The following is a 14,382-nucleotide window of genomic DNA, read 5'->3' on the forward strand; positions in this document are numbered from 1 at the left end:
AATTTTAACCGATTAATGCTATCAGAGGAGTGCCTTGTCATTTTAAGGAGAAAAGCTGGTCCACCTTAACAGCCCACCTTAAGAGAGTCGGAGTTGCTAGATACAGGAAGTTGGCTTGGGTCTTGAGGAGTTGTAGCATTTGTTCACCGACAAATAAACTGTACACACACTCCTACAGCTTCATTCACAGCTATAACGTCACCGACAACCCCACACTCACCGCCACCACACACACACACACACGGTCTGTCGGACACTCGCTAACGTTACACCGGGCTGACAGACAGTATGTGTGTGACTACGGCGGGCACGAAGCCACCGGCAACGCTTCAGCTCTGAAACAAGCATAAACACAAACACGGTTTCTCGGACGCTCGCTATCGTTAGTATCTTTACGCCGAGCAGACACACAGCTGACAACCTGCTAAACTAAACCAAATAATGCGGTGGAGATATACTGGGAAAGTGGCTGCATGTGTCCTCGACAATGCACGCAGCAGCGTGGCTGCTGACGCTCCCGGAGGGGTGAATTGGGAACTCAGTTGTCTGTTGTGCTCATACACTACAGCTGGCGCACCGCTGCATGTGACGCACTAATCTTGTCGGTTAACGGTTAATAATAATAATAATAATCGGTTAACGACGGTCTGTTAACGGTTAAAATGTTCTCAAAATTAGCATCCCTAGAGAGATTCTATACTGTATTCATTTTCCCAAATGGACACATGGAGGACATGTTTGTGTGGGATATTTTGTAGAGCAGGTCAGGCTGCCCATTTGTGCAGTAGCTCAGGTCAAGCTGCCCACAGGGCATCTTGTTGACGGCTGCCACCTGCTGAGCGCTCACTGACTGAGACTGACAGCTCTGAGACTCTCAGCGGAGCTTCACACAAAATATACTGTATGGGGCAGTTACTTAGCTTAACAAGTTTGCCCGCTGTGGCCCAGCTTGTGTGCTTTCTTTTCAGCTCTTTGCAGCTTTGTCTCTCTCCAACACGAACACACATTAGGTGAGGCCGTCTCCATCAGAGAGCATCAATAGCAGGTCATGGCAGCAATGTGACACAAGCGGAGCATTATGGTAACAGACAGTTAAAACCACAAGGCGAGTTCTGTCCTGGAGAGAGCCACTGGCACAAACACATTGTCACGTGAGCGCATAAACACATTTTCATACACACGTGCACCCGCATGTGTGCAAACACACACCTGCATACAGGAATATCTGCCACATACAGACACACAAATATGTTTGCCTTACTTACTACACAACCGCTCACACTGGCCACAGCTCGACACAAACATCCACACATCCTCTGACATATCAGGCACACACAAACAGACACAGTGATCCAAGCCTACGGTTAGCAGCTGAACCAGTGCAGAGAGAAACATTAGCATTCTGTCAAGGTTTCAGACAAGACTGCACCAGCTCTTCACACAGCCAACATGCAGCAGAGCATAACAACAGAACGAGAGCCAGAGAGAAAGAAAGAGAGAGAGAGAGAGAGCACAGACAGGTAGACAGGGATGAGTTGGGGAGTGTTTGGGAATAATTAGAGGTAGAAAGTATGAAAAACAGAGAGACAGAAGAGGAAAAAGACGCCTTTACGCCAGAGATAATGATCAAATTATATTAAAGAGATGATGAGAGCTATTGGGGTACCTTACTATTGAGTCTGGCCTTCCTGGCTTCTTTAGTTTTTCTTCCTCTTCTCTCCGCTGCTTGTCTCCTGCCCAGAGCGGATCCCATCTCACTCACACACGGACACACTCCCCGTCACACGCGCACTCCCGTAGGTCAGCTACAGTCCCAGTGCCAAAACATCATCCACATGGCCATATCCAGTCCCCCTCCTCCACCTCCTCCTCGTCTCCTCTCCTTCTCCTTCTCCTTCACTACCTCTCGTGTTGTCAAAGTAGCACATGCACACTCGCATGGTCACTCACACAAACACTCGCCCCAAAAGCGCAGACGCACACACTCCTGACTCCTGTGCATGCACAGACGGAGAGATGGGAAGGGGTGATTTTGCAGGGATGCTGGAGAGAACAGAGGGAGGGTGGGGAGAGAGAGAGAGAGAGAGTGACAGAAGAGGGAGGGAAAATGGAAGGAGAGAGAGGGGAAAGAGAAAATGAGAGGGAAAGTGGGTGGGGTGTAGAAGCGAGGCGAGGAAAGATAAGGATACCTAAAGTGAGAGGAAATAAAGAAAAGAATGGGACATAGACATAAAAAATGCTGTAGGACGCTGGTGCAGTCTCTGTTATCACAGTCCACACCAAGTGTTCCAGGACAGTGGGAGCTTTATCACTATTGACTAACGCTCATGGTTTTGTATCCGAGTGTTTTCCTGAAAATATGGTTTCATTTAAATGCAAACTGTTTGTACAAATAACCCCATTTACACCACACATGCACAGTATGTACACGCGTCCCACATCAACACAAAAACACAGAGACACATACCGTATCTCAAATTAGAAACACAAACAACGTCAGCTGAGCCACGCTTTCTACAATTGGGAAAATATTTTTTTCAATTGTGTGTGTGTGTGTGTGAGCATGCATGTTCTTGTTTCTACCCAGATATGTCTCTACTATTTCAAAGTACTACATTTCTCTTCCTTTTAAGGGATTATCCATAAGGGGAGCTTTGTGTGTGAGGGATTCCCCACTGGAAATATTCTCTCATCCTGCTCCACGCAGCTGTGTGTGTGTGTGTGTGTATGTGTGTGCATGTTATGTGTGTGTGTGTGTGTATTATGCAGAAATCCCACATCAAATTTCATGATGGCTGCAGCAGCAATAACCCTGCACTGATAGGAGGGTTCAGGCTCTGTGCAAATGCTCACTGGGATCTGGCATCTCAGAACAATATCACACCTACAATGAGCTCTTCATTCTCTGTGTGGTTTCATTGTAAATTGAAAAATAATGCAGGAATTCTCATTCATAAATACAATAAGCTGCAATACAAAGCCTGGGTGTAGGAGGAATAGCATTACTCTGCAATAGGTTTTTCTGGGGGAGCCTTTTGTGAATTATGCTTTCCCACACATGGACACTATCAAAAAAACTTGGCAAGATGTGAGCATTAGTTTAGCTTGTGAATCATACTGAACAATCATTTTAACCCAAATAGTAAGCACATTTTATATTTTGATATTGTGTGCAATTTCTCAACTGGTTTATGATATTAGCACAATGGAAATGCCCTCACTCTAGCAGTGTGCTCTGTGGAGTCTGTGACCACATTACCAAATAGTGCGTTACTAAATGCTCTCCACTACTGTACATGCCTCTTTAGTTTCTTCCAACCAACCCCCTTCTTAGCCATCTCTACAGCCACGATGCCCAGGGCCTTCATTCATATATACAGCCTATCTTTCTATCTTTCTATCCATCCAACCATCTCATCTTTTATACTTACTCTGGCTGCAAAAGTATAACAGTCCAGTCAACTTTAAACTGTCTGAGATGTGTATGAAGATTTCCTCACAAGGTCACATACATCTAAACTGATCAATACGTAGGATTAGGATCATTAGTACTCTGCTCCTCATAAAGACAGCAAGAAAGTAGGTGATCTTGATCTAAACATGTCACTCTGAAAAGTGGATGAATGATATATACATTTATGTATTAAATTAACTATTTAGATAATTGATTAATCGGTTTGAGTAATTATTTTAAGAATAAAAGTAAAAATTCTCTGGTAGCAGCGTCTTAAATGTGAATATTTTCTGGTTTCTTTACTCTCCGATGACAGTAAACTGAATATCTTTGAGTTGTGGACAAAACAAGACATTTGAGGACGTCATCTTGGGCTTTGGGAAACACTGATTGAACTTTTTCACCATTTTCTGACATTTTATAGACCAAATAATTAATCGATTAATCAACAGATTAATCAACAATGAGAATAATCGTTAGTTGCAGCGCTAAATATTTCCCTTTGATGTGCAGCCATAAATAAACACGGTGTCCCGTTTTAAAATGGCAACTCAATATACTGACGGCATCATACAGCTGGAGTGAGTAAAATTAAGTCAACAATCATTGAGTCAGTTTGAATAAATTGCTTAAAGGACTGAGAAAAAAATGCCTTGGGTAGTTTCTATCACTGGAGGCTCTTTGTCACACTGCAAGAAAGCCACCCATTCTGCAGCCCTGTCCATCACATGGCCGACCTCCTACACCAAACACCCACACACATGCACTCTTTTTCCCCCTGAGAGTATACTATGTAAATGTTCAGTGCAGCTCCCCTGCGTGGCTAACCAGGACAGTTTCAGGGTGAGGAGGTCTGCTTGGGTCGGATGTAGAGGAGAGGGGGGGGGGGAGAATGGGAAAATCCTATCAATTATGACCTCATTTCAAACTTTAGCCTGCGGCTAATGAGCTCCATACCAGCAAAAGTAGGCTAATGCTTGACCTCTGCCTAACAGGGCAGCATGCTGCAGGATGAATAGTGAACATCGTGACTGCCAAGGCTGCAAGAGTCACTATAACAGGATTTCCCTCTTTATCCCCTGGAAGTCATTATGCAACAAAAGCATATCTGCCATTCAGAAAAAAAACAGAGAGGGGGGCAAACATCAATGTTCCATTACTTTGTAACATCACAAGGGAACATGTTGTTTTTATTAGCAGTGACTAGACCTGTAAAAAGCCTTTAACATTCATGATTGAATAATTTGCATACTACAGTACTGCTACAGATATATAACCAGCAGTGGATAGAAATGGAGCAAATATGATTAAAAACGCTCACTATATCCTGACAGTAGTGCGTGAGACAGGTAATCTGAAAAACATCATGTGCCTCTGTGTCCTCCGGTGCTCCTAAGATTTCACAGAAAACAACTAATCAGAGCCGAGCTGGAGTCTGCCGTCTCTGAGCCGTCTCGCCAACTCCGATCAAACGGTCAAACTAGGCAGCGATGATCAAATATGAATCAATATTCTGTTGCTGTAATGCCTATTTCTCTCCTCAAATGTTTCAGAAACATCTTGTTCTGTACTGTTTAGCTGTAAAATGAGAAAGTGTTTGACCCCTGTTGAGAAAAGTTGAAGAAATACCAAATCTGCTAAACAATATTTTACAAACAGACATAACACCAGTATTTTATAAATACATGTATTGTGACAGATATTTGACCTGATACACCTCCTTTAATGACTGGTGTCTCTGTGTTGATTAGCAACAGAGGAAAACAAGAATTTGCTGCTTCTGGAGCTCGTACTGACAAATTACCACCTTCATTCTCTCCAATAACACAGCTGTCCTGGATTACTCACTGCTTGAAAAAAATTTAAAATAGCTCAAACAACACGTTGGCTTTCACTACCCATTCATGCATTCAGGTTTGTTCTCAGTGAGATAGTGTCGGGTGATTCACACTCTTTTCTCCGTTTAAGACTTTTACCAGTTCCACGTCTACTGGCCTGTGAGACAGGCCAATCACAACAAATCATCTCTTTATAGAAGATGTATTGTGTGAAATCACCACCTAAATTGCAGCTGGGCAGAAACTGATCTTGGTTGAGTAATAATATCATAGCGATGTAGCACAGTAGCAGACGGCGGCACCTCACACCAGACTGGTTAGACAAGAGACAATATTTGAGAGTGTGACTCATCCCTCTCATCACAGCTTTCCTGCATCTCCCTCTCATTCACTATTTCTCCTTCTCTCTGACACTCTCAATAGAAGTACACAGCAAGAAAACACTCACTGTCCATGAATATACAGCAGCTGGACAGAATAACCCAACAATGAACTCAAAGTCCCCTCTCTCCAATGACATTTCAGATGTCCCACACACACATCCAGGACGCAGCCATGGATTCACAAAACAGGCCACTCTTTGGCCTCTACTTTCCAAATGTTCAAATAAATGTTGAAAAGTCTCTCACAGGGAATTGGTCTGTGACAGAAAAAGGCCATAGTGTACATGTATTTCACATTTCACATCTCACATTTCACAGACTGATTGTTGTGAAGTGCTGTTATCCTGTGTGCTCTTTAGTTGAAAGCAGCTGAGAGACATACAAAGGCAGTAAAAAGACAGCTGCATTTATTTCCATGACAACTGTACAAACAGCAGACACCAATGCAGCAATACTGCTAACTGTACAATTTCAGATGCCCTTTTTACTAAAAACGGAAATGAAAACAACAAAAAAAAGGAGCTACTAGGTGCTAAACAATAGTCTTGAACCACTCAACTTTGCTAGGCACTTTAGTCTAGTTCCTCAAACTATGATAACAAGGATTAACCCTCTGAGACCCGCAAGTTCAGTTTTAGAGCCAGAGTGAAGGTGCAATGAAGGCTAAATTTGAAAAACTGGCATGGTCATTTTCAAAGGGGTCCATTGACCTCTGACCTCAAGAAATATGTGAATGAAAATGGGTTCTATGGGTACACACAAGTCTCCCCTTTACAGAAATGTCCGCTTTTTGATAATCACATGCAGTTTTTTGCATGCAGTATAAATTAGTTATTTTCACCTATTCTAAAATATTGCATTTGACTATTTCTGCATACTGGGGTCCCTAAACAGTCTTGGAATTACATAAATTGGGTATCACTGTAAAGCTGAGACTCTTGTGGATCCAATGAGCCCAATTATATTCATGTGTGATGATGTTAGTCCCCATAGTAGACATTTCATTGTTCATTTAATTTTTTTAAACTTGACCTTGACTTGTATAAAATGACCTGTGGTGACCTCTAGGATAAGCACAGCCTCATGAACCTTTACAACCACAAACTAGAGACCTAGAGAATGCAGATGCTTTCCTAGGTAGATTGACAGTAAGAGGGTTTATGAGCAGTTTCAAGAACATAAGGAGGAATTATTGATCACTTTTATCAATTCTCGATTGGTTTAAAAAAAAAAAAAAGGTTACATTTAGCACCAAATCTGTGTAACAAATTATATCAACCCAAAAATTGCTGCAACAACTTATGAGATATAATAGAATATAGAGATGACCATCATATACTTCGATCATAATGTTCTAAGCTCTTATACACTTTCACGGTTTATTTTAATTAAGTAATTTATTTATTTATTAATTCATGTTTATATCTGATTTATGACTAGAACAACTTGACACACAGTGTTGAGCTGCATCTCAAATTAATCTTCAGGTTCCCAACTTTCAGATGATGTACAACACGTCTATGTGACATCTACTGTTCACCTGCTATCTCCCCCTAAAGACCCCCTGTACCCCCCCTAAAAAAGACAAAAACAGGTGTATTGTGGGTCTCAGAGGGTTAACATCCTAATGAAATGTTTTCATGGGATATATTGTATGGAGCTCACTACAAAGCTAAATCAGCCTTTAAACAGAAAAGCATATCTAAGAACATTAGTCACACATAAGGGATGATAGCAGCTTACTTTGTGGTCTTACTTAATGGTATTTTATTTATCAGATGATCATGTGATGCAGCAGCCTGTTTCAGTAGTGTTCGACAAAATCAGCATATGCTGAAAAAGTAAAATGTTATTTTCTCAGTGAAGTTGAGCTGAAATTGGAAAATGGGCTTTTGACAATCACAAGGATGAAAAGGACTGACTGATGCATAAATGATCAAAACTGCAGTTCCACGATTTGTAAGCAACAGCAGCTCCGCAACTATTGTTCTCTCCAACACACAAAAACACACAACTGACAGTTAATTCTCTCCAGAGTAAATCTCCTGCCCTCTGATGAGGTTTGATGCAAATCCATTCAATTCTCTCTGCTGTCTGTTTCACTTATTACACCCACCCACACACACACACACACACACACACACACACACACACACACACACACACACACACACAAGCATCTCTATCTGCCTCATCTGCATCTACTTACTGACATCTCCTGGTAAAACAGACCTGCCATTCCTCACCTGTCCACTAGTCGTCCCCACTGAGTTCCAGCTTCAGATGATCAGCTGATTAGTCACCTTCTTGCTCACCTGCTCACAGTCACCATTACTCCATTATTCATAGTATATGCAGTGCCCAGCCGGTATCCACACTCTGCCAGATTGTCTAGGTTGCTCAATAGCCTTCCTGTGCCAGTCTTTGTCCCTATTCTGCAGCTCTGTATCTGCGTTTGTGACCACCTGCCTGCCCTCGACCACGTCTGCCAGCGTCGCCTCTTTGCTTCCGTTTGCCAGTTTGGACTGCCTTTTTGTTGCTGCGTAGAAGCCTGCCTATCCAACAAGTAGAGACTGATTTAACTGAAACTGTGTTGCCTTCTGTGTCTATTCATATCTAGTCAGTAATACACAATACAGTACACAAATGTCTGATACGGATATTCTCAACCTGATCTGAGATAAAATTTTATACAGACTTTGTCAATATAATTGAATTCATTTCATTTTTGAACTTTGCTTTAGCCTTTTCTTAAAGGTTACGACATTCAGAGCATTAATATAGCAGCAAACAACTATTTGCTATGTAAAGAGGAGTAATGGCGTCGTGAGCAGAGAATGAAGTCACGCTCCCTCTGTGTGTGTTGTAATCTGAACTTCTCCGCACTTTGTTGACATCACTTGGCCGGCCGTACGTTCCTTTAAGTGCGTATTCATGCATGTGTGCGTGCCCCACTGGCTAACTCACAGCTGATAACACCGTCCCGACCGCCGGTGTTGTCATGGAAGCGTAGCACCCACTCTCCAGTTCCCCCTCAGGTAAACATTGTTAGCTCTGTCAGCACTGTTGCCGTCGTTTTCACTGTTCGCACCGTTAGCTGCTAGCTGCCGACTCAGCCATCGCCATGTTGAGAGCCGCGTGGAGGCAACACAAATGCTCTGAATTTCTGATTTAGCACCTTTAAATGTCCAGTCTGCCTTACTTTCACAATAAAACACGAGTGTGTTGGTGCTCAACAAGAGAAAAAAATATATCAATCAGTGCTGCTTTACATGCCACGTTGTGTTCCACTCTAGTTTGTATGTTTGAGTACTGTAGGACAGGATATTATGTGTTTAACACGGAAGAAAATTACAGTGCTACCTGCTGAGTATTTTGACAGAAGCAATTACAAAGGATGGGAGAAAAGATAGAAAGATAGGATGGGATGTTACACATGACTGGAAATAAGTGAAACGACGATTACCTGTTCATTTTAACGTGCAATGGCAGCACAAAACAGACACACACACATTGTCCTCGTGCAAGGCTCTTAGGGCTCTGCATAGCCTAATTACACACAAATGAACCAACTAACGCACATAGTCGAGCTGTTACCAAGGTCCACTTTCCAAGCATCTTATAAAGACTAGAACATAAAACCTGAGCAGAGCCTCCCAGCACCTGCTGTAACCACTTGGCCTCCATGCTAACCAAGCTTTGACCACAGTCCTTTGTGCTGCATGTGTCATTCACTCGGTTTAGAGGGTTGCACAAAGCACAAGCTCTTCAGATGTCAGGATGACAGGGTGCACAGCTGTTCTGGTCTTACCTTGGTGTGGAGTTTAGACAGCTGCTTTTCATCCAGGTAAGTCTGGGTGTAGACACGTCTTTTATAGCGGAACTGAAACAGAACAAACAGAAGGGGCTAAGCACGTTTTACCCTTTCTTTTTGCGTGTTTGACTGCTTAACAAAAACACTTCACACAGAACAAACAATAATTATTTTTTCACACAGTATCAGCTCCTCAGACCAAACTATGTCAAATCATTTTGATCAAATATTGGCTTGTCATATGAGAGAGAAAGTGAGCGAGAGAGCAGAGAGACAGAAAGAGAAATTTTGACTCGTTTAATAACCATGCGATGACATTTAGGGGACCAAACATCTCCCTGTGTACGGCTGTCATCTTTTTCCCAGCGTTCCTACTTGTCATCTTTTCCACATATTACATCTTGCTCGAAAACCCGTCTGTTGCTCTTTGAAGCTTGAGTGTAAAAAATGAAATGCAAAACAATAAAAATAGTTTCCAATTTCAACTGAATAAATGCACAGGATGGACATTGCATACATGTTTGACAAATTGAAAAAGACAACCAGATATTAAACCTGCAGTAGGCAGTATATTTTTGGCATCATTGGGCAAATAGTCCATAATAACCTTTCAGCATATTGTAATTCAAGTGTTCTGAGAGATAACTAGACTTCTGCACCTCCTCATGGCTCTTTTTTCAGGCTTTAGAAAATCTAGCTTGTGACGGCAGACTTTGACCAATCACAGGTCAGTTCATTGAGAGAGCGTTCCTATTGGCTGTGCTCCGGTCACGTGACCAGAACTTGGCCTTCCTTCACCAGATTTCACAATGGCGGCAGCGTCACAAACTTTCTCATTTTACAGCTAAACCGTGCACTACAAGATGATTCTGAAAACATTTGAGAAATAGGCATTAACGTAACATAATATTGATTCATATTTGATCAGCGCGGCCTAGTTTGACCGTTTGGTCGGAGTTCGCGAGTGATTGACAGCCGGCTCTCATAGACGGCAGCTGGACAGCAGACCTCAGATCAGTTTGTCTTCCTCCGGTCTGTGAAATCTTGCAGATGCCGCTAGGAGCACCGGAGGACACAGAGGCACATGATTTTTGTCAGGTTACCTGTTTCATGTACTACTGTCACGATATAGCGACCATATTTGCTCCAATCTCGCCTACTTCAGCTTTAATATAATAGAGAGAAAGTGTTTTTTCCCCACATTGGAAATATCAATGTAGTACATCAAATAGTTAATAGAAGTAAAACAAACTCGTTGAAGACCAGACATTGATTGGATTACACAACGCCGAAAACACAGCATGAGAAAAAGTAAAAAAGTCAATGAGAAGGTGGAAAAACTATTGTGGCAAATATCTGCAATGCATATAATACATAATGTAGAGCTGAAATCTAACCAGTTAGCTATGTATGTGAGCAGTGCAAACTGAGAGTGGATTATTTCAAAGCTGGACCATATGTGTCCTTTCACTTCTTACTTTCTCAACTTGTCAAAAGCCGGATCATTCATTAGGTTTGTTGCAAGCTGCTTGTTTAATAGACAGCTTTCACTGAACACTGACAGCCTGTAATAGCTTTAGAAAATGTTAACTTTCACTGCCTGTGACTCACAATGAATTTCAGTCAGCGTGTGTGCACCTGCATGCAAGCATTCATGTGTGCGTGTGTGTGTGTGCGTGTGTGTTTTAGTGTGTGCACGTCTGTTTCTCCAGCGATGTGTTCACCAACAGGGTAAATCCACGATGGAGCAGAGCGGTTTTGAGCTGCTAATCCAAACCTGTCAATCATCTCTACACACCACAGGCCTCAGGGAATAACTGCTGGTCAATCAATGACACACACAGTGCTCCGACAGAGTAGCGGACACTCACACTCACACACACACACACACACACACACACACACACACACACACACAAACTGATCGCAGCCCACACCTACATGTATTCAGCTAGATTGTAAGGCTGTGTATGTCCAACAATAGACTTAAAGGTAGAGATGAAAACTGAAAACAGGTAAAACAAGTAGCCTCTTCATGTATACAGTTTAACTATTGTTTTAATGGTATATTCCTTTCTATTGGCATACCATCATGAGACTTGTAAAAAGGCATGTCACTCATGCTCCTGACATATACCACTCCCCTCGTGATACTCGTGATGTCACTAGATCACGTGAGAATCGCAGCATCACATATCACACGAAAATCCATCTCGTCAGGCTTTAAGTAATGCGTTTGTGTCCGACAAGCCAGATCACGGACCAATCAGCATCCTGTGAGGAGCTATTGCAGTTACAGGCGTGGTTTATGTGTGTGAGACGACACGGAGAGGCGAATCTGTTTTCAAAACAACGATGGCGGCTCCTGAAGAGGTTAGCGCAGATGCTGCAATAGCATCAGTTATATCAGAACTGGAGATTATTTCTTCATCGAAAGAAGAGCAAAGAACGGCACTGAAAGCTTTTCTCGATGGAAAGATGTTTTCGCTCTTCTCCCGACTGGCTTCGGCAAGAGTTTGATTGACAGATGGTTTATCCAATCACCTGCCAAGTGTTTTTTGAAAGTGCCTGCCCTTTTCCAAACAGTTTCCAATGACGGCTTCTCAGATGGTTCTGTGTAACAAACCATCTGGCGGGACAGGTTACTCCCCACTGGCAGACGGCAATTAAATGAGAGGTCGAGGGACGCCTTTGAAAATGGCTATGCCAGTTTTTCCTCGCCAAAATTTAGTGTAAGCTTGGAGCGTTATTTAGCCTCCTTCCCGATGAACTAGTAGACATGGTTGGTACCAATGGATTCCTTAGGTTTTTCTAGTTTCATATTATGCCAGTATCTTCATCCTATCTCTTAAAACTGAGCCCACTACAACCTGAAAATTGCGTTAATGCATTAAAGAAATTACTGGCGTTAAAAACAAATTTGAAACCCCCAATTAATACTAATAGTATCTCCCAAAGCATCAGAGATTGACATTATACTGAGGCTCAAGTTGGAAAATAAATCTCTGTTATGCTCTTCATCTCTTGACACGTCATAAAACTAGTGAAAACGAAGAGGGGCCAGTCAGAAAACCACCAGGAGTCTTCACACCACCATTTGTAAAGCAACTCGTCTTTATACGCCTGCGTTTCTCTCAGATCAAAAAACCATGATGGACAAGCACGACAATTATCTCCGAGAGATGACAGCCGCTGCAGACAACACACTGTCATTGAGCGTGGTATTATTGCTGCTGGATTTGACTGACACACCATGACAGAAAAAAAAAAACTGCATGCACAATGATGCGCATAACCACACCAACATGCGGTGTGAGCCTGCATGTGTGTGCCTGTGATGCATACACAACTATATATATAGACAACTTCAAAAAGACTACAGCAGATACTCTTCACAACAATAGCTTATAAGATGGTTGACAAACTACAACAGGCATTGTGTGTTTAGTCTATATCAGGGCTGTGTATTGGCAAAAATTTGACGATATGATACGTATTATGATACAGGGGTTACGATTCAATATATTGCGTGACTGTAAGCAAGGCAATATAGTGCGATTTTTTAAATCTAACTTTAGGAAAAGTAGAGTATAACGATATTTTTATTTTTATGAAATCAGAACAGTAAGATCTGCATTTGCATTTCTCACAGTCCCTGTAACATCCAACATCATAGCATTACTTGAGAGGGCACGTACACTGAGAGGGCGCATCTGTTTGCAAATGAAATTAAGTATTGACTGAGATATCCTTTGCATATAAACCAACTATTAACTAAAAATACATACAGTATAGTCTCGTTGCGGTAGTCAACAAGGTGGTCGGGCACACACCAATTACATTACGTACCCACCACCTCCCACCGTCGTTTTGCTTTTTTTACAGAAATAAAACCCATTTAGTTAATTTTGTCATATCAGCGCCGTGTTATCAATACATTGTTGGACGACGGACGCTACACACTGAAAGTGAATGCATCTGCTTCGTAAGGAGTCTCAGCTCAGAGTAGCAGGTGTCATATTTCACACACGCGGGACTAGAGAGAGTTGACAGACCAAGAGATGGCAGAGAGAAATTTGGTGTCGCAACGAAAAGCAAACGCGCCTATTTGGCAATATTTCAGATTTAAACCCAATGCTATAAGAGAACCATAACGTTAATGAGGTAATCGGCACAGCCGGTGTGCTCGGCGCAGGAGCGAAAGCTCGACCGGAGAGGTCAGACACACCGCCACCCGACGGTAAAGATCAAAGAAAGCGCGCTACACATACTGACCGTCATATTTTCTTATAAAAATGTCCGATGTAATCTGTTACAGCGGTGTTGTCACAAGTTTATTAACTGGTGGGAAATTTTCCTCACCGTCACATCCCTAATACAGTGTTTTAGAGAATCGATACAGTATCACAAAACATAATATTGAATATTTTCTTACATCCCTAGTTTATATGAAGAAAATTAGCTGAGGCACCACTACAGTGGCCCTCAAATGTCAATTTGAGAAGTTGTTGAATACGGGGGGGGCTGCATATACACTCTCCTCGTTATATAATAATTTGTAGGGGTGTAAATCACAAGTTTCATCACAATACGATCAATATGAGACGATATCAAATGCCCAGTTAACACAATCAGTGACATTTATATAGTATCCGCTCACAAAAAGTAATTAAAATAGGATTTAACAATTTTATTGCTGGGCTCTTTCACACATTTGAATGAAAAACAGTCTATTCTTTTTAATAACTATAAAGTGAGAATTTCAAAATAAAGGTGCATCTTAAAGATGATGACATGTATCGGTATTTTCAATATTCATCGATGATATTGGATTTTTGTTCGTTCCAGATATATTATATATATATATTCAGATGTATCATTCCAGATCGATGT

General features: G+C 41.9%; 1 protein-coding gene across 6 annotated transcripts in view; it reads right to left on the reverse strand.

Annotated features, from left to right (window-relative positions):
• Positions 1–14,382, reverse strand: part of shank3a (SH3 and multiple ankyrin repeat domains 3a) — a 241,574-nt gene that overhangs the window by 129,884 nt on the left and 97,308 nt on the right. For 4 of the 6 annotated variants that reach the window (XM_074633234.1, XM_074633236.1, XM_074633235.1 and 1 more), the window contains one exon: positions 9,487–9,558. In XM_074633234.1, coding sequence (XP_074489335.1) covers positions 9,487–9,558 — 72 coding nt within the window. Of the gene's footprint in view, positions 1–1,666; positions 2,019–9,486; positions 9,559–14,382 lie in introns of those variants that run through there. The other 2 variants (XM_074633240.1, XM_074633237.1) reach the window with 2 other exon arrangements.

Source organism: Sebastes fasciatus, chromosome 4 (assembly GCF_043250625.1).
Source record: "Sebastes fasciatus isolate fSebFas1 chromosome 4, fSebFas1.pri, whole genome shotgun sequence".
NCBI lineage: Eukaryota > Metazoa > Chordata > Actinopteri > Perciformes > Sebastidae > Sebastes > Sebastes fasciatus.